Source organism: Rhincodon typus, chromosome 4, assembly GCF_021869965.1.
Source record: "Rhincodon typus isolate 14 chromosome 4, sRhiTyp1.1, whole genome shotgun sequence".
Classification (NCBI taxonomy): Eukaryota; Metazoa; Chordata; class Chondrichthyes; order Orectolobiformes; family Rhincodontidae; genus Rhincodon; species Rhincodon typus.
In genome coordinates this window covers 90,482,750-90,503,561 of record NC_063335.1, presented here as the reverse complement: position 1 = coordinate 90,503,561, position 20,812 = coordinate 90,482,750, and the positions used below count along the sequence as shown (strand labels likewise).

The following is a 20,812-nucleotide window of genomic DNA, read 5'->3' as shown; positions in this document are numbered from 1 at the left end:
CCCTGGAGTGTTGGAGGCTCAGGGGTGACCTTATAGAGGTTTAGCAAATCATGAGGGGCATGGACAGGATGAATAGCCAAGGTCTTTTCCCCAGGATAGGGGAAAACTAGAGGGCGTAGGTTTAAGGTAAAAGGGGAAAGATTTAAAAAGGACCTCAGGGATAACTTTTTCATGCAGAGGGTGGTGGGTGTATGGAATGAACTGTCAGAGGAAGTGGTGGAGGCTGGTACAATTACAACATTTAAAAGGCATCTGGATGAATATATGAATATGAAGGGTTTAGAGGGATACGGGCCAGATGCTGGCAAATGGGACAAGATTTATTTCGGATATTTGGTCTGCATGGATGAGTTGGACTGAAGGGTCTGTTTCAGTGCTGCACATTCGATGACTCCATCTCCCTAACTATTTGCCAGTGCTTGAGCTCCAGCTATTCACAATACCTGTATATATCAATGATATGGATGAAATGTGATATTTCCATGTTTAATGATGACTCAAAATTAGATGGGTTTATGAATAATGAGGAGGAAGTAAAGACGTTTCAGGGCGATTTGGCAGATTGAGTGTGTGGGTAGTAGATAACAGATGCAGTACAGTGTGGGTAAGTGTGAAGTTGTCCATTTTGGTTAGAGAAATAGAATGGCAGAGTACTACTTGAATGATGATAGCTTGGCAAATTATGATGTACAAACAGATTTGGGTATCCATTTATATCAGTCACTGAAAGCAGTAAGGATGAGAAATGGTATGTTTACCTTTAAGGCAAAAGGACTTGAGTACCTGTGTATGTAAATCTTATTACAGCTGTACAGGGCCTTAGTGAGACAACACCTGGAATACTGTGTGTAGTTTTGGTCTCCTTACTTAAGAGATAATTTACTTACCATAGAGGAAGTGCAGCATATGTTCACCAAACTGATTCCTGGATGGTTGGATTGTCGCAGAAGGGGAGATTGGGTTGACTAGGCTTCTATTCATTAGAGTTTAGAAGAATGACAGGGAGTGTCATTTAAGTTATATGATTTACACAGGGCTGGACAGACTGGATGCAGCGATTATGTTGCTCCCTATCTGTGGGGTCTAGAACAGGGAGTCACGGTCTCAGGATACAGGGTAGAACTGAGAGAAAAAGGAATTTCTTCACTCAGAGAATGGTGAACCTGTGAAATTCTCTACCACATAAGGCTGTGGAAGCCAAGCCACTGAATATATTGGAAAGAAATAGATATATTCCTCAAAAATAAAGATGTCAATGGGCATGAGAAGGAAGCGTGAGTATTGCAGTGAGGTACGGGATAAGGCTTGGACGTCTGCTGCAGTCATAATGTGCAGGCAGCATGATATTTGCACGCTCTTACCACTGTATTATGCATCTTGTTCCGTCCAACTGCTTTCAGGGCCTATTGAATTTGTCTCCAAAGAATTCGCCAGTATTTAGTTTATAGTCTCAGTGCCCTCTATTGGATGCTTTAAGCATAACACTTTGAGTGAATCGCGCTTTCAGTTAAAAATCTCTTATTAATGCCCATCTTTGAGTTGCTTCACGTAACTATACAGTTGTGTGAATAAGGGAGCTGACTAGCAGTAATCCTGACCACCACTCCAACATAACCAAAACTTCTACAACTGAATGAAATTAGGTTATTTGAGATCTCAAAATCTATTGGAATAACATTTTTAATAGTGTTACATCCTTCAGGGAGAAATGTGTTGGATCTGTATTGATGTCAAGGTGGCTGATTGATGGAACAAAACTGGACGACTATGCTAAACAAAATTTAATGCCTAAATCAGTTCAGATCCAGCTTTAATCGGGGACTGAGCACCAAGAATGATCTTTGGGACAGGGATGGTTGGCAATGCCAATCGAAGCTAGAACTTTAAATAAAAACCGAAAGAACTTTGTGTGCTGTAAATCAGAATCAAAGACAGAAATTGCTGGAAAAGCTCAGCAGGTTTGGCAGCATCTGTGAAGAAAAATCAGAGTTAACATTTCGGGTCTGTTTCCGTTCTGAGGAAGAGTCACCAGACCCAAAACTGTAACTCTGATTTTTCCTTCACAGATGGTGCCAGATCTGCTGAGCTTTTCTACTTATGCGGTTCTTTCTTGCAACTTAAGTCCATAAGGGATATAATATCAATTAAATTACAACAGACCACGGCCATCCAGACACATCAGCTACTTACCTGCAAGGGAGAAAAATCGCCCCAATTACATTTCCCATTCTCACAGCCTGTCAATTCTGTCAATTCTTTTTTTGCCTTTCTTGATAGCTGAAGTAGTTTGTGCCTCAATAACTAATCCTGGAAGTGAATCCCACTGCCTCACAACAGTTTGTGTGAAAACATTTACTTATTCCCTTTCCTAAATCATCATATCTACAGACATATTCTTGTCCTTTCAGCCACTGGACCCAGTCTACTCCTACCCATGCAGTCTCATCTTTCCTATTTCCAATAGTTCTTTCCTATTGACCCATAATTTATCAGGCATGACCCACCCTCTTGACGAAGCTGCAAGGTCTTATGGTCCAATATGGTTCAGGTGGTGTTAAGTACGTCTGCCTATCCTCCCATGCAATTGCACGGAAAGGGTGGCAACGAGCATAATTAATGAGGTGTAGTATTAATGAGGCAGAAGCTTGCCAGAGAGAGGTCATTCTGAGCCAGTACAGAAAGGGCGCCATGAATCTCACTTGACAAGAGATTAACTGAACATGGAAAAATTGGTCTGGTTGGACTATGGTGACTTTACCTTTGCCAAGTCTAAGCTTAAACTTGTCTAATAGTCTTCCGCGCACTACCTTGTCAAAGACCTTTCGAAATCTATGCACACCATATACAATGCATTTCCCCATCTATAACGTTTGCTACTTCCTCAAACAACAGTATAGGTTTCACTTTCTCTTTGTCTAGATTTGCTGCCATTTCTTCCTTAATAAGGTACTAAAGTTTTCCCCAGTTGATATGTAGTTGCCCAGATGAGCCTTTTATAAAACTGGATATTACACTGGCCACTCTTCAATATATTATTTAATATGATTTTATATAATATAAAAATATAATAATTTCCATCCTTGCAGGGGTGCATGCCTTCAGAGGCTGGAACTTTGATTTCCGTTACTCATTTTACTCTCACCAATCTCAGCATTCAATTCCTCTCTGATTTGATATTTTTTCGGATTTTACCCTGGATTTTTCCATGTTCAGTTAGTCTGATATATGTTGCAAGTCTAATCTAATTTTAATCTAGTGTCAAGTAGTGAAATGTTCACCCCACCCCACCCCCTTTATTCTGTAGTATTTTACCACATGACGAGCTGCCGGTCTCTCCCTCTGGGCAAAAAAACAGTGTAAGCCACAGTGGCTGGCAGTTTCTAAGTAAGCACAGAGAGCAGAGAAAGCAGTCTAATCTCCAAGCACCATAAGAAGCATTCTCTGCAAGATACATGAAAACTATATATTCCTGCACACAAAGCAACCTGACAGAAGCATGCAAGTCCTATATATCCTTGAATGCCAAAGTCATGCATTGAAGTTCTGAAGTGGCGTGAGAGTTGGGCTAAGAGCAACCATGATGGTGTGCTGAGGCTGGTGCTTTGTTGTTGATGACTTGTGCTGATGAAGGGTCAAGGGGAATGGGGACTTTGTGTTGAACACACATTTAAACGATGGCTGGTTCAAGCACGCAGCAACCTGTGGTCACCAGGTACTGACGCTGACTGATATGTTGGAAAAATATGTCATCTAGCTTTTGGGGAAGGGATGTGATCTATATGGACTTCGGTAAGGCATTCAACAAGGTTCCTCATGATAGACTGGTTAGCAAGGTTAGATCACATGGAATACAGGGAGAACTAGCCATTTGGATACAGAACTGGCTCGAAGGTAGAAGACAGAGGGTGGCGGTGGAGGGTTGCTTTTCAGACTGGAAGTCTGTGACCAGCGGTGTGCCACAAGGATCAGTGCTGGGTCTACTGCTTTTTGTCATTTATATAAACGATATAGATGTGGATATAGGAGGATTGGTTAGTAAGTTTGGGAATGACACAAAAATTGGAGGTGTAGTGGACAGTGGAGAAGGTTACCTCAGAGTACAATGGGATCTTGATCAGATGGGCCAATTGGCTGAGGATTGGCAGATGGACTTTCATTCAGATAAATGTAAGGTGCTGCATTTTGGAAAGGCAAATCACAGCAGGACTTATACACTTAATGGTAAGGTCCAGGGGAATATGGCTGAACAAAGAGACCTTGGAGTGAAGTTCATCGTTCCATGAAAGTGGAGTTTCAGTTGGATAGGATAGTGAAGAAGGCATTTGGTATGCTTGCTTTTATTGGTCAGTGAATTGAGTACAGGAGGTGGGAGGTTATATTGCAGATGTACAGGACATTGGTTAGGCCACTTTTGGAATACTGTGTTCAATTCTGGTCTCCCTGCTATAGGAAGGATGTTGTGAAACTTGAAAGGGTTCAGAAAACGTTTACAAGGATGTTGCTAGCCCAACCTGGCTTTTGAGGGTTTGAGCTATAGGGAGAGGCTGAATAGGTTGAGGCTATTTTCCCTGGAGCATGGGAAGATGAGGGGTCACCTTATAGATGTTTATAAAATCATGAGGGGCATGGATAGGGTGAATAGACAAGGTCTTCTCCCTGGGATGGGGGAATACAGAACTAGAGGGCATAGGTATAAGAAGAGTGGGGAAAGTTTAAAAGGGACCTAAGAGGCAACTTTTTCACGCAGAGGGTAGTGCATGTATAAATGAGCTGCCAGAGGAAGTGGAGGAGGCTTATATAATTACAACATGGGTACGTGAATAGGAAGCATTTAGAGGAATATGGGCCAAATGCTGGCAAATGGGACTAGATTAATTTAAAGTAATCTGGTCAGCATGGATGAGTTGGGCTGAAGGGTTTGTTTCTGTGTTGTATATCTCTATGACTCTATGACAAGACAATTGGAAGTGGCATAGAAAAAAGCCAGGTTGGGCTAATAATAAGATGCAAAAACATGGAAACAAAGTCAAAGCTGCTCAATAATGGGATTCTGAAGTCAATGTTAAAAGCACAAGGGTAAAATTACAAAATGTTTTCTCAATCTCAAAATTTTGTTTTTCATTTATGCAGTGCTATATTTTTCCAATATTTTCATCGTTGTGCCTGCACACAAGGGAAGGAAGTATCCTGCTCACTGTTTTTAAATTCTTGTTTTCTCACATTCTCCTCGAGCTTTCTCATTGTTATTTTTATCAACTTCTTCAATTTGAAAACCACTCCAAGCCTTTTCGTACTTATGACAACTTGAAATTGTTGCTAGCTTTCCTTATTAATGGATTATTTATTTCATTAAGTATTTTTGTACCACTTATTAATGAATTATTTATTTCATTAAGTATTCTTGTAGCACATGTTTTAAAAATACATTAAACATCTGAAAGTGGTTTGCAAGCACCAAACTACTTTGAAGTACGGTGTCTAGAGTTATTGAGACAAACTATAATCGCTTTTTACACTGAAAGATCCTTCAAAATAAGGGTCCAATTGATTAGTTTTGGCAAGAGTGAATCATTCCCTTTTACCTATTTTGTAGTGTACATATCCAAGAGCCGTCACTGAAACACACACAAGCCATGTAATACCTGATGGTGATGAAACTTTCCATTTACAGGAAGTGATACATGAACCATAGAGTACTAGATGGGATGAACTGTTCCCTTTTAATATTGTGAACTTTAAATCATAAATAAATACAAAAGAGACACTGCAGTAATTAGAACTCTGAGTACCATACTCACCTGTTGTACATTAGACGTTTGAAGTCTTGATAGAGTGTGTCCTTGTTCTTATCAATGAAGCCTTCCACTGAGTACCTGAACCCAAACATAAAGCAGTTTTAGTTCAAATGTCCATTGCTTCTCCTCTCTTAGATGTAGACAACGGATAAATACAGGTCCAATGTACGAGCTACCTCCCAAGCCCAAAACCTTATTCAAGTATCTATTCTTTTAATATAATCCAGATAGTGAATGTTAGTGGATTTATGTCAAATATAAATATACAAACAATCTAGAAATATGAAACACAAAAACGGGAAGTTTCTTTAGCAAAATACTATGGAGAAGGAAGCCTGTCATTCTTACTCAGCGCGACCAATGTGTGAATCCAGACCCACATTACTGTATTCGATTCTTAACTGCCCTCCGAAGAGGTCTAGCAAACCATTCAGTTGTGTTAAATATATTCTCATCTTTTAAGGGCATTTATCGAAAAGCTACAGGAAAGGGAGATGGAAATTGTGAGAGATAGATGGAAGGGGAAGAGGAGCATAAAGATAGGGATGACATTAGGATCATGCAGTCTATCAAGTTAGAATCAGAGAGCCCTACAGCATGGAGACAGGCCCTTTGGTCCAAACTGGTCCGTGCCGACCAAAATGTCTATCCACGCTAAGCCCATTTCCCTGCACTTGGCCCAGCACAAATACAGGCACATTGGTCCAACTTGTCCATGCTGACCAGATATCTTAAATAAATCTAGTCCCATTTGCCTGCATTTAGCCCATATCTTCCTGAACCCTTCCTATTCATATACCCATCCACATGCCTTTTAAAAGTTGTCATTGTACCAGCCTCCATGACTTCCTCTGACAGCTCATTCCATGCATACACCACCCTCCACATGAAAATGTTACTCCTTAAGTCCCTTTTAAATCTTTCCCCTCTCATCTTAAGCCTATGCCCTCCAGTTTTGGACTCCCCCACCATGGGGAAAAGACCTTGTCTGTTCACCCTATCCATACCCCTCATGATTTTATAAACCTCTATAACGTCACCCCTCAGCCTCTGATGCTCAAGGAGAAATAGATACAGCCTATTCAGCCTCCCCCTATAGTTCAAACCCTCCAACCCTGGCAAATTCCTTGTAAATGTTTTCTGAGCCCTTTCAAGTTTCACAGCATCCTTCCTATAGCAGGGAGACCAGAATTGCACACAGTATTCCAAAAGTGGCCTAACCAATGTCCTGTACAGCTGCATCATGACCTCCCAACTCTTCTACTCAATTCACTGACCAATAAGAGCAAGCATACCAAACGCTTTCTTTACTATTCCATTTAACTGCGACTCCACTTTCATGGAACTATGGACTTCTCTTTGTTCAGCATCACTCCCCAGGACCTTACAATTGAGTGTATAAGTCCTGCCGTGATTTGCCTTTCCGAAATGCAGCACCTTACATTTATTTAAGTTAAAGTCCATCTGCCAATCCTCAGCCCATTGATTCATCTGATCAAGATCCTGTCGTACTCCGAGGTAGCCTTCTTCTCTGTCCATGACACCAACAATTTTTGTGTCATATGCATACTTATTATCCATACCTTCTATGTTGACATCTAAATCATTATATAAATGATGAACAGCAGTGGTGAAAATGATGACTCAACACTGATCCTGGTGCACTTTGCTGGGCACAGGCCTCCTGTCTGAAAAGCAACTCTCCACCACCATCCTCTGTCTCCTACCTTTAAGCCAATTCTGTATCCAAATGGCTAGTTCTCCCTGTATTCCATGTGATCTAACTGTACTAACCAGTCTACCACGAGGAATATTGTCAAGCACCTTATTGAAGTCCATATAGATCACGTCCACCGCTCTGCCCTCATCAGTCCTCTTTGTTACTTCTTCAAAAAACTCAATCAAGTTAGTGAGATTTCCCACACACAAAGCCATGTTGACTATCCCTAATCAGTCCTTGCCTTTCCAAATACATGTAAATCCTATCCCTCAGGGTTCCCTCCAATAATTTGCTCTAAATCGTCTAAATCATTAATATATTTTGTAAACAGTTGGAGTCGTAGCACTGATCCCTGCAGTATCCCATTGGAGTCATACAGGTTTACAACATAGAAACAAGCCCTTCGGCCAAACTTGTCCATGTCTCCTGGTTTTCACAATTAATCTAGTCCTATTTGCCTATGTTTGGTTCATATCCCTCCATAGTTATCCCATCCATGTATCTGTCCAAATGTTTCTTAAATGACAAAATTGCACTCGCCTCCACCACTACCGCTGGCAGCCCGTTCCAGAAACTTACTATCCTCTCTATGAAAATATTTCTCCTCTGGACCCTTTTGTATCTCTCTTCTCTCACCTTAAAGGAGACTTAGACACACCGAGTGAATGGGCAAGAGCATGGCAGATTTAATACAATGTGGATTCAGAAAAGAAAGGTCTGAGAAAAGATTTGCAAGGATGTTGCCGGGATTGCAGGATTGGAGCTACCAGGAGAGGTGTTTTTTTCCCTGGAGTGTCGGAGGCTGAGGGGTGATCTTATAGAAGTTTATAAAATTATGAGGGGCATAGATAGGGTGAATAGCCAAGGTCTTTTATCCCGGAGTAGGGGAGTCTAAAACTAGAGGGCATAGGTTTAAGGTGAGATGGTAAAGATTAAAAGGGACCTGAGGGGCAATTTCTTTTACACAGAGCATGTGTAGAACGACCTGCCAGAGGAAGTGGTGGAAGCTGGTACAATTACAATTTTTAAATAGGCATCTGGATGGATATATAAATAGGAAGGGTTTAGAAGGATATGGGCCATATGCTGGCAAATGGGACTAGATCAGTTTAGGATATCAAGTCAGCAACGATGAGTTGGATCGAAGGGTCTGTTTCCATACTGTGTAACTCTATGACCCTATAGAATTATACTTGGAAGTAGTCTTGTACTAGATAATTAGGACTTGCAGACATTTTAGATTGGCTTTATTCTAATTCATTCTATAATTATAATTGACTTAGGTTTTTCATGAAAGTTAATGTGAGCTCCAAAATCTTATAAGGTCAACATGCACATTATGAACCTTTCCCTTTTTATGCAAATATACAGAGACCAATTGCAAGCTAGATACTGGACTTAAAAGGCATTTTTCTGCAAACAGCCTGTGATTGGAAATCCCCAGTTCTTTTGGTTTGGGAAGAGGACAGGTTATTATGGTCAATAAGTACAAATAGGAATAATTGGATTTCTTTACATGTGTTTTAAAGATGCTTCTGGTTGTTTGATCCGCTGTCTCTCTCTCTCTCTGTCTATTGAATTTTGATTCGCTGTTAGTTCATGAATATGAATTTGGAGTGGAGGAGTGGAAAGGTGAATGTTGCAATTTTCTCATGGTGCTTAAAGCTTTCAGTTTGCCACGAAAGACATCCAACACAAAGAATTTTTTAAAGGTAAAAGAAGGGGACCTACGTGACTTGTCCAGCGTAATGTTTTATCCTGAAGTGTTTGTTGAACTCCATATTCTTTTCAGTCGGACACAGCTGCAAACGGCAAACAAAGTGTTAAGTACAGAAACCTCTATCAGATTGGGTAGCCACCAACACAACATGAACTGAGTCTTCTTCGGAGGTCACGGTTTTAGCTTATACTAAATTAACCAGCTTGCTTATAGCTGGGGATAACAAAGTGTGGAGCCGGAGGATCACAGCAGGCCAGGCAGCATCAGAGGAGCAGGAATGCTGATGCTTTGGGTCGAAGGGTCCAGACCAGAAGCTTTCCTGTTCCTCTGATGCTGCCTGGCCTGCTGTGTTCATCCAGCTCTATACCTTGTTATCTCAGACTCCAGCATCTGCAGTTCTTGCTATTTCAGTGCTTATAGTTAGGTTGTTTATGGTTGAATCGCATCACTCTCAGATTAGACAAATCACAGATCAACTGTGGCTCCTGTTTCTCATTGCTATCCCAGTGGCTACCAATGGAGTGCTCAGAAACAAATTTTAGGTGAAGGCCAGGTTGAGTTTAGTTGTGAGCCTTCCTAGAATTGGATATCTTCCTCTCCATCCCACCCAAGTCACACACCATCTGACTTTAAAATATATGATAATTCTTTCATTTTCACAGTTCAAAGTCCTGAAACTCACTAACTAACAGCATCCTGGGGCTATTTCTACTATATGGACTGCAGAGGTTCAAGATGAATGCCCACCGTCAGCTTCACAAAGGCAATGAGGGATGGCAAATAGTGCCAGCTTTCCAACTGATGCACTTGTCTCATTGATAAAGGAAAACCTGTCAAAACTGTCTTATTGGGTCAGGGCTGCTTGTTCATGGGAATTGTGTCACAGCAGCATTCTCCTTTGGACAAGTATTAATGAATGGTGTGATTTCCCTCCAATTTATTATGCTAAATAGTGAAACTGGTTAATCTGTCCACATCTGGTAAAGCAGAGAGACGAGGTGATATATTAGTGCCAATGGCTAAGGGACAGAGACCCAATGTTTAAAATGATTAATGTTCAGTGATGCAACTTTGGTGAGTATCCTCCTGCACTGCTACATAACTCCAGGTTACGACAGGTTTGGTTACAGACTGCCTTCCCATTTTATTGGTCAGGCAGTGGCATATGCTACTCACCCAATCTAATGAGTTTCAGGCTTCAGGCATGAAACCAGGAACAGAACTTGAATTATATGGCAGCACTTATAAGCTCAGGAAATCCCAAATGCTTCACAGCTAAATCAATACTCTAATAAGTGCTTTTTGAGGTGGAGACAATGTTGTAATATAGGAAACACATCAGTTCATTTGCGTATAGCAGTTTGTCATAAACAGTTGTTGGGGTCCTTCTAAAGTTAATGAGAGACATTTTACAGTGGGAGTAACAGATGATTAAAACAGCCAGGCCAACAGTTTCACTTCCTTTCTGTTGTCAGCCTGCACAGCAGAACAACACAATAATTATGTACCCAATGTCCCCACAGGTAATTCTGCTATAGATTTAATGAGATAAAGATCTGGCATAACCAATTTGCCTTAAAATTCTTGTCTTGATTATTTTGAGCTTATGTTAGTCACTGCCTGTTATAAATTTCCTGGCCCCTTGCTGTGCCCAGCTTCTGGTTTTGTCCCACCTTTCTGCTAGTGTAGTGGGCATGTTTGCCCAGCTTTGAGTCCATGGTGTCCACCAATATGGCATCTGTCACCTTCCCAACGTTCATACAGGCCTCATCCAGGATGGCAATGATTCCTTTGTGTTGTTGTTCCACAAGATCCACAATGATTTGATTGTTGAAGTAGTCAATCTGGACCATGAAGAGACAGAAAGGAAAGAAACCTTCAGTAGCCAAATGTTAATCTTTGGGATACTTAATGAGTGCCAAACTATGGAGCTAGGCTGGACATGATGAATAGGAGGAAGCTCAGTGGATATTGTATATGTAAACTTTACAACAGTCTTCAGGAGGCTATTAAACATTATTAAAGAATATGGAATCAAGGGGAAGATAGCAAATTGAATTTAAAAATAGATGGAAGAAAACAAGGGATTGAAATTAAGGGCAATTTTCTGTGCAGTTTAATGTGGGTAAGAGTGTTCACAAGGATTAGTGTTGGCAAAACTTATACACACAGTATATATCAATGATATAGCTATACTAAAATAGGAGAAATAGTTAAGACTTTAGGAGACCTGAGGAAATTCCTCCAGGATATTAATAAAGTGAGGGAATGAATTAAAAGAGGCAGAATGAATTCAACGTTAGCAGGTTTATGTAGACACCAACAAGGACAGGTTAACCTAGTTATTGTGAATTCCAAGTAGAAACTTAGCTTAGCATCAGACAGGTAATATTCTGTGACATTTAAGTATAGATGGTTTGCACATTCTCCCTGTGTCTGCATGGGTTTCATCCAGTTTCCTCCCACAGTCCAATGATGTGCAAGTTAGGTATATCAGCCATGCTAAATCGCCCATAGTGTCCAGAAAGGTTAGATGGGTTAGCCATGGGAAATACAGGGTTATAGGATTAGGGTACGGGGCTTGGGTCTGGGTGGGATGCTCTGGAGGGGTAGTGTGGACGCCGAATGCCGAATGGCCTGATTTCACACTGTAGGGATTCTATGATTCTATGATAGTCATTCTTTTGTGCAGAGTTATTTGTGAACAGACTTGGCCCCAAGATGAAAACAATGGTGATGATAGATTGTGTAGGACTGTGGTGAGGTTTGGAATACTGTCTCAGATTTGGACTCCATATTGAAAGAAGGATGTATATGCTTTTGAAACAAAACAGTGAAGGTTCTGGGATGAGAGTGTCATCTTAGGATTGGAGGCTGAATAAATGCACCCACCATGTCTGATGTCTAGAAGAACAAGAGGTGTTTGCATTGAAATGATACAAGGTTCTGGAGGGTTTTGACAGGTTTGGAACTCTAGAACATGGGGGACATAGTCTCAGAATAAGGAGTTGACCAGTGAGAACCGAGATGAGGAGAATATCTTTTACACAAAGGGTTGTTAATGTCTAGAATTCGCCAGCCTGGAGTGTTGTCAATGCTCCATCATTGAATATATTCAAGGCTGAGATCAATGGACACTTAGTCTTCTTGGAGATGAGTTCTCTATTGGGATACAGGGAAGAGGGCAGAGACAGAAGGTGGATCATCATTGTACTAAATGAGAGAGTGCATTGAGAAGCTGTATGACTTTCTCCTGCTCCTATGTTTAATGTTCTTAAGTTCAAAGTCTTTGACAGGCATATTACAAAGAGCCATTAATGATTACCTTGCCAGAATGGGTTACTGATGGGTTTCAGAGGAAATTTAATGCCACTGGGAAGCTGAATCTTTGCGCTGGGCTCTGGAGTGCAAGGTAACCAGGTCTTGCTCAGCAAATAGATGAAACTTACCAGTGCTTAGTTTGGGTAAGTTGCTTACATTTTTGGCTGGTTTATTTTCAACCAAATCCTTGTGCACAATTGGAAATACCTCACAGTTTGATTAAGCCAATCCATGCGCAGCCTATCTGGCTCAGATATGTGTGTTGTGTGCATTACGCAGATAACATGTGTGCAGTCTTATATCAAGTAAACAGATAACAGCAGTGTTGAAATCTCAGACAGTGGTTCAGAGATTTTTACATAGAGCTGACAAGTGTCAATGTGTCAGGCACATAGCTAATCAGAAACAAAACTATGCCTGATGAGTATCTGACTCCCTAAACTGGTCCCTCAGAAACATTGAAAGGAATTTACAGACTCTCCTACAACAATGGCTCAGGAAGAAAATCCATTTTTCCAAATACCTGGAGGGATCTGTCTGTGCCCATTTGCTTGAATGATTGCTTTAAGTTTGTGAACTTGATGTTGCTAACTTGCTGATTCAGAGGCTAAAGTTCTCCATGAGTAAGCCTGCACAATTATGGGCAACAGTGGAGCAGAAACTACTAGCAATGAGGCACCAGATCACTGTCTTCACCTGGATTTCTTTCCCTACCACTCCCCACATTCCTGGTAGATCCAGCAGTCCTTACTGTATGATTGATGAGGGCATTGGGATACATGATCATTATGGGTCCACCCCAGTTAAAACTGCTTCCAAAGTGGGAAATTAGTATGAGGTACTTGCAATCAGTTTTAACAGCTTAGTGGCAGGAGAAAGCCTCGTAGCCTTTTGCCTCCCTCCAAAGCTTCAGTGTCTGTGAAAATGACCTACTTTCAATATTTGGGACGTTCAAGTTCCCTGTACAGGTGCTAAAATATAAATTCGGCATTGTCTTACCAGACCATTGCGATGCTTTCTCATTAGAGAGAGATGGTAAGTGGTGGCTTAACCTAAGGGTCACCATGCCTCAGGTGAGGGGAGAGATTGAGAAGGAGAGTCCTTCATGGTAAACTCAGTTGATGCGGGAATTGAATTCACACTTCTGGTATCAGTCTGCTTTGCACACCAGCCATCCAAACTAACTGACCCCCTATACAGGTACTACAACATTGCTGAAATGTCAATCTACATCATTCCAGGGCTGATAATCCCATTTGGAGACTGCATGCAGACTAGCAGTTGGGTAAAAGTTCTGCCAGTGTTAAATCAGGCAAATTTTACATCGGAACTTAGAATGGGTAGAGATTAAATATCCCAACCAATAATAACACTACCCTAACGCTTCATAACCTTTCATTAGGGTCACTGTTAACCTTCTCAGCTCTGCATTCTGTTGATAAATTACTTCCCATAGTGCAATGACTTAAGACCATATGACATAGGAGCAGAAATTAGGCCATTCAGCCCATCGAGTCTGCTCTGCCATTCAATCATGGCTGATAAATTCATCAACCCCATTCTCCCGCTTTCTCCCCGTAACCCTTGATCCCCTTGATATAAGACTTGACTTACATGTTGCCACTCGATTCCCTCTCTCTGGTACTCTGCTTGCTCCTGCCTCAGGATCAGTTCAATGAAGAGCTGTTGAAGCTTCTCATTGCAGTAATTTATACAGAACTGTTCAAAACTGCAGGAAGATCATAGCAAACTATTAGCATTTCCTTTCATTTCTTGCATATAAATGTATTTCCCTCTTGGAGACTGATATCTGAGGTCAGCAACATCTCACAAAAGATCTCCGGGAGAGGGCAACAATAATCAATCACTCCATGGCCCCACATTCCGTTATTATCAAGCACCAGGGTGGGAGCTGAACCCAGAACTTTAGGCTCAGATACTAGCTATAGCGTCAGGAGACTTCCAAGGTCTACCTAAGCGTTTTATAAAAATTTACCATAGTTTGCTTGTTTTTGTACTCTTCTTTGTTCTCAAGGTAACTTCTTTGATTATCCATGGGTTACTGAACCATGATTAGTTCCATGATTGTACTGTATGTCTTGAGGGACTGGCTCTGAGCCTACTTCAGCCAGAATGGGGGTCAAACCCTGCACTGATATTATTGTGAACCACAGACTAGTTAGCTGAGCTCACCAACTTTCATTTATGCTTTAAGTTTCTGCTTTTAAAAGTATGGTGTATGGTGTTTTAAGAGCTGTATCGACTTCTCCTGGCAACTTCAAAGGTCAGTGCATGTGAACCCCTAAGTCCCTCTGGTCTTGCACTTCCAGTTTTTTTCTCCAAACATACATCACCTGACACTTTTCTGTATTAATTTTCATCTGTCACATGCCTATACATTTCACCCATCCATGAGCTCCTGAAGTTTTTTTTTCCTCATTCCTGGAACGTGGGTATTGTTGGCTAAGCCAGCTTGTATTGCCCATCCCCAATTGGCCTTGAGACTGTGGTGATAAATCACCTTCAAGAACCATTACAGTCAATGGAGTTTAAGTACATTATAATTCCAAGGTTTGTGTTATCTGCAATGTTTGAACTAATAACCCATTTATATAATGCAGGGCTTATATTTCTTTGTATTGTTATAATGAAAAGTTTGATAAGATGATTATGTTTTACACTGTCTCCTTAATTCACTGTAAAATAAGAAAACAAAGTGAGTCATGTGACCTGCTTCAAATTTTGATGGACAACCAGCTGCATGGTTTGGTTACCATGGAGACACTTACTGGGAATAAAGTATGAAATGTTTTGGACTGAATAAAGGAGGTTTCAGGGAGAGACAAAAGGCTGCAGCTAATGTAGTCACCATAGGACTGTAAGCTAGCAGGAAGCATGAGTTTGATGAGTCTGATTTATTGCTGTCACATGTACCGAGATACAGTGAAAAGTGTTGTTTTGTGTGCTATTCAGGCAGGTCATACCATACAAAGTGCATCAGAGTAGCAGAACGGAGTGCAAAGTACAGAGTCATAGCCTCAGAGAAGGTGCAGAGAGAGATAAACATTAATATTTGAGACGTCCATTCAAAAATCTGATAACAGCGGAGAAGAACCTATTCTTGAATCTCTTTGTATGTGTTTTCAAACTTTTATATCTTTTGCTCAATGGAAGAAGGTGGAAGAGAGTATAACCAGGATGGGAGGGGTCTTTGATTATGTTGATTGCTTTCCTGAGGCAGTGGGAAGTATAGATAGAGTCAATGGAAGGAAGGCTGGTTTGCGTGATGGACTGGGCTGTGTTCATGACTGTATGTAGTTTCTTGCAGCCTTGGGAAGAGTAGTTGTCATACCAAGCTGCGATTAATCCAGATAGGATGCTTTCTGTGTTGTATCTATAAATATTGGTATGAGTCCTTGTGGCCATGTCGAATTTCCTTAGTCTGTTGAGGAAGTAGAGATATTGTTGTGATTTCTTGAACATGTGTCAACGTGGGTGGACCAGGATAGGTTGTTGATGATCATCCCTTCCAGGAACTTGACGCTGTTGACCATCTCCACCTCAGTACCATTAATGTAGACAGGGATGTGCCCTCTACTCCGCTTCTTCAAGTCAATGGCCAGCAGCTTCATTTTGCTGACATTGATGGAGAGCTTGTTGTCTTTACACCATGCTGCTGAACACTCAATCTCTTACCTGTACTCTGTCTTGTTGTTGTTTGAGATCCAACCTATAATGGTGGTGTCATCTGCAAACTTGTAAATGGAGTTGGTGTGGAATTTGGCCACAGTTGCGAGTGTGTAAGGAGTACAGTAGAGGGCTGAGTATGCACCCTTGTGGGGCACTGGTGTTGAGGATTATAGTGGAGGAGGTATTGTCACCTATTCTTACAGATTGAAGTCAATAATTAGGAGCCTGATGTAGATTTCCCTGTTATCCAGATGTTCCAGGAATGAGTGTAGGGCCAGGGAGTCTGCCGCGGACCAGTAGGTGAATTGCAAAGGATCAAGGCAATTTGACAGGCTAGAGCTGATGTGAGCCATGACTAACCTCTCAAAGGACTTCATAATTCTGGACGTCAGAGCCACAGGGTGGTAGTTATTGCATGCTGCAAGATTTTTCTTTGGCACGAGAATGATAGTGGCCTTCTTGAAGCAAGTGGGGACTTCAGATCATTTGGAAGGGAGGACCATCTTTAATTGAAGAGGTAAATCTCATAGCTGTCTAAAGAATCTGGAAGATTTGCCCAGGAAAGACCAGTAGGAAAGATTGCCAGAATCAGTCAGTCTTACAGAAAAGGTTTACCAGGATGTTGCCTGGTATGGGGGATTTCAGCTATGAAGAAAGATTGGATAGGCTGGGTTTGTTTTCACTGGAACACAGGAGGTTGAGAGGTGATCTGATAAACGTTTTTAAGATTGTGAATGGCATGAATAGAGTGGAAATAAGAGGGTTTTTCCCAGGGTGGAGGAGTCAATTATTAGGGGACACAGGTTCAAGATGAGGGGGGAGTTTAAAAGAGATGTGCGAGGCAAGATTTTCACACAAAGGGTGGTGAGAGCCTAGAACGTGCTGCCTGAGAAAGTGGTGAAAGCAGACACAATAATAGCATTGAAGACGCACTTGGAAGAATACAAGGGACTAGAGCGATACGGATCCTGTAAGTGAAGACAGTTTTAGTATGGAAGTGCAAAATGTCACGGTGCAGGTTTGGAGGGCCGAAGAGCCTGTGTCTGTGCTGTATTGTTCTTAGTTCGTTGTCTTTCTTTGTTCTAAAGGAAGTGATTTTTTTTAAAAAAATGATTACTTGACGTTATAATATGATGAAATAGGAAGCTGGGTATGGCTGTGGACTGTTTCCTATGAAGACTGTAATCCTGTTGAAAACATATTGTAGCAATATATAAAAAAACGCAGTGCTGGATTATCAGTGGTGGTAAAGCATTATTAAGGGCTAACATTATTAAGAGTATTCATTGCTGATTAGGTAATGTTTAATTAAAGTTGTTTTCAGTTGGTTTGCTACAGTAAAACTCTTAAAAAGTGAAATTACATCATACAATTCTTTTATGTTGGGCACTGGGATTCAATGTGTACAGTTACTGGTCTCCAAAGGGACGGTAAAATAACCTCATGATCTGTCCAAAACACTTAGTGTGTCTCCTAATTAACTATCATCTACAAACCTGAATATACAACTCCCTATTTATTTTTTTAAGTGATTAATATATTTTAAGAAAAACTGATTTCCCCCAATACAGATTTTTGGGAGTACTATTTATCACATCTGACCAATTACAGAATGTGACGTTTATCTTTATTCTCTGTCACGTATCTCCTAGCCAATTACAAATCTACATCACAAGTTTGACTCCAGTATCATGGACAACTTTCGCTACTGTTCTTTCATGCATGACTTTATCAAATCCCTTTTGGAAATCAGTATAGACAACGTCCATTGACACTCCTTTATTCACTAGTAACATTTCTTAAACCCTCAGAAATCCAGGCAGATTCTCCTTGCTCAACTGGTACCTGGCTAAGTCCTCAACCACAGATTCCTGTAATTTCCCCACAATTAATGTTAGAATGACAGGCCTGTAGTTTTCTGATTCCTCTCTGTGCCTTCTTAAGGAATTTATAAGATTGTCCAATTCAAAGATAATCCAATTCAAAGGCACAGGTTTTGAATGTAGATAGCAACTTTGTCACCTATGTCTTTTCATTCCTTGGAATGGAAGTTTATCTTAAATTTGATTATTTTCTTCATCAGCAAGTTTTTTTTTACTGTTGTTCAATCCACCACTTTCCTCCGCATGACCTACACTACTGATGATTTTTGGCTTCTTCCGGCAATGTGAAAATGAATACAATCTATTCGTTTTAAAATTTTGATTTAATTTGCTAACTTGGGAATAAACAGGAAAAAATAGCATCTGAGGTATCAATGTTTTGCAATGATAAAAATGCCAGTTAAGGTTTTGGGATCGAGAAAAGATGACTATGGGCACAACAAACAAAGATTCGAGAGACGAGTGAATTGCTGGTAACTTATTTGAATTGGAGTAAGATATTTAGAATCAGATCAATAATTATTTTCATGGAAACTGTATAATGGAACCTCAATGATTCAGTATGATATAAGGAGAATTGCCACAAATGAAAACTAATAGATAAATGATCGATTTTTTATGCCTTGTTTTATTCAGGAAGATTTGGCTTCCAATTGTCATCGAGTTCCCAGTACGCTGACTTAAAACTCATGTTTCCTTTTTTTAAGAACAATGTTTAGTCTCAATACTCCGGTACGAAGTTGTGATTCTACTCCCTCCAATCAGTAATGCTGATCTCTGCTGTTCTCACGAACAAAACCCTGTCTCTTACTGTAGCCCATTCCAGGTGGTTCTTCCTGATCTCCTGGCCTGAAACCTTGACACCTGCTTGACTCTTTCATGGATTCCTAATTTCTACTGGTCTTGAGTAACCTGAAGTTCTAATCACCAGTAGTCGCTCCTACTTAAATAGAACATTGTGATATGTGGCCTGCTCTCAATATGTGTGACTTGGAGATACATCAGCCTAGCAGGTAAAAATTTCTGATTAGCAAATCTAGTGAGTGTCTGATTGTAGATCAGTGCTAAGAGACTTTCTGGAAATTGTATAAATCTGTTGTAATGCACATTTCAGCAAGTAATAGATAATGCCACTGTGCTCCATACCTGTTGTTTTCAAAGATCTCAAATCCATAAATATCCAGCACTCCAATCACAGTGTTCTTCCCGTGAATGCGTGGGTCATAACCCTTTACCTCAATGACATCATTGATGCGATTCACAATCCAACAAAATAGGCGCTCATAAATGGCCTATGAAGGGAAGGAAGATGAAGTGAAAATAACACTTGTTTACTTAAAAGAGGAAACACTTCTTCCTATCTTCTTTCTCATCAAGCTTCTCTGATATATTATGAGTCATCTTCCACAAGCAGTCTCAGGTCAGATACAGAATAAAATTCCTTCTATATTGACCTAAGGATACAGAATTCACATGCAAAGTTTCTCATACTGTGTGAGAGCATTCTCACTCCATGCTAACTTATTCCCAACATGCATGATCAAGCCACAATCGCATTTTTACGAAGATATCAATACAGTTTTATAAGTTACTTTTGAACCAAGGCCCAGCAGAAATGTATAAAGAACTGGCTGCAACCACATTCTCAAAAATCCTATCTTTTTTCCTCAATGCCTCTGATAGTATTGTAGAAGGATGATGTTTTAAAACTGATGACATTGCACTGCAGGGATAAATATATACAAATGATTAAACAAATAAACTAGGTGACTAATATCAAGCTTTAAAAGTTGTTAGACTTTGTTCCGTTCAAGCTATTGTCATAGCATTGTATGATATGAGAGATAGTAAGAACTGCCGATGCTGGTCAGAGATGACACAGTGTGGAGCTGGAGAAGTGTCCCGACTTGAAACGTCAACTTTCCTGCTCCTCTGATGCTGTCTGGCCTGCTGTGTTCCTCCAGCTCCACGTTGTGTTATCACTATATGATGTGAACAGTTTAGTGAGTGAGATAAGAGGAGTAGTTGCTTAAACTTGAATCGAGGAATGCCTCCTTTGGTTTGATAAAATCGAGGAAGTGATAATGTTGTTCATCTTGAATATGAATGATTATATTTGAAGAATATGTAACCTAATATCATGGTGCTGCATGCCAAATTATTCATTTAGTTATAAATTCGGTAATTGATTTGTACACAGCATGATCCCACAAAGAGCAACCAGTTAAAGGTAGTAGGAACTGCAGATGCTGGAGAATCCGAGACAACAAGGTGCAGGGCTGGATGAACACAGCAGGCCAAGCAGCATCATAGGAGCAGAAAGGCTGACGTTTTGGGCCTAGACCCTTCATCAGAAATGGGGGAGGGGAAGGGGGTTCTGAAATAAATAGGGAGAGAGTGGGAGGCGGATAGAAGATGGATAGAGGAGAGGATAGGTGGAGAGGAAACAAACAGGTCAAAGAGGCGGGGATGGGGCCAGTAAAGGTGAGTGTAGGTAGGGAGTTAGGGAGGGGATAGGTCAGTCCAGGAAGGACGGACAGGTCAAGGGGGCAGGATGAGGTTAGTAGGTAGGAGATGGGGGTGCGGCTTGAGATGGGAGGAGGGGATAGGTGGGAGGAAGAACAGGTTAGGGAGGTGGGGACGAGCTGGACTGGTTTTGGGATGCGGTAGGGGGAGGGGAGAT

The 20,812-nt window shown here is 40.8% G+C and overlaps 1 protein-coding gene across 1 annotated transcript in view; it reads right to left on the bottom strand.

Annotated features, from left to right (window-relative positions):
• The window catches only part of LOC109935063 (unconventional myosin-Id-like), a 121,915-nt gene that overhangs the window by 66,263 nt on the left and 34,840 nt on the right, over positions 1-20,812 (bottom strand). The window contains exons 9-13 of the mRNA XM_048595790.1: positions 19,276-19,421; positions 14,171-14,285; positions 10,909-11,079; positions 9,247-9,317; positions 5,799-5,873 (exon numbers count right to left, since the gene is read on the bottom strand). Of these exons, the coding sequence (XP_048451747.1) occupies positions 5,799-5,873; positions 9,247-9,317; positions 10,909-11,079; positions 14,171-14,285; positions 19,276-19,421 (578 nt within the window). The remainder of the gene's footprint in view (positions 1-5,798; positions 5,874-9,246; positions 9,318-10,908; positions 11,080-14,170; positions 14,286-19,275; positions 19,422-20,812) is intronic.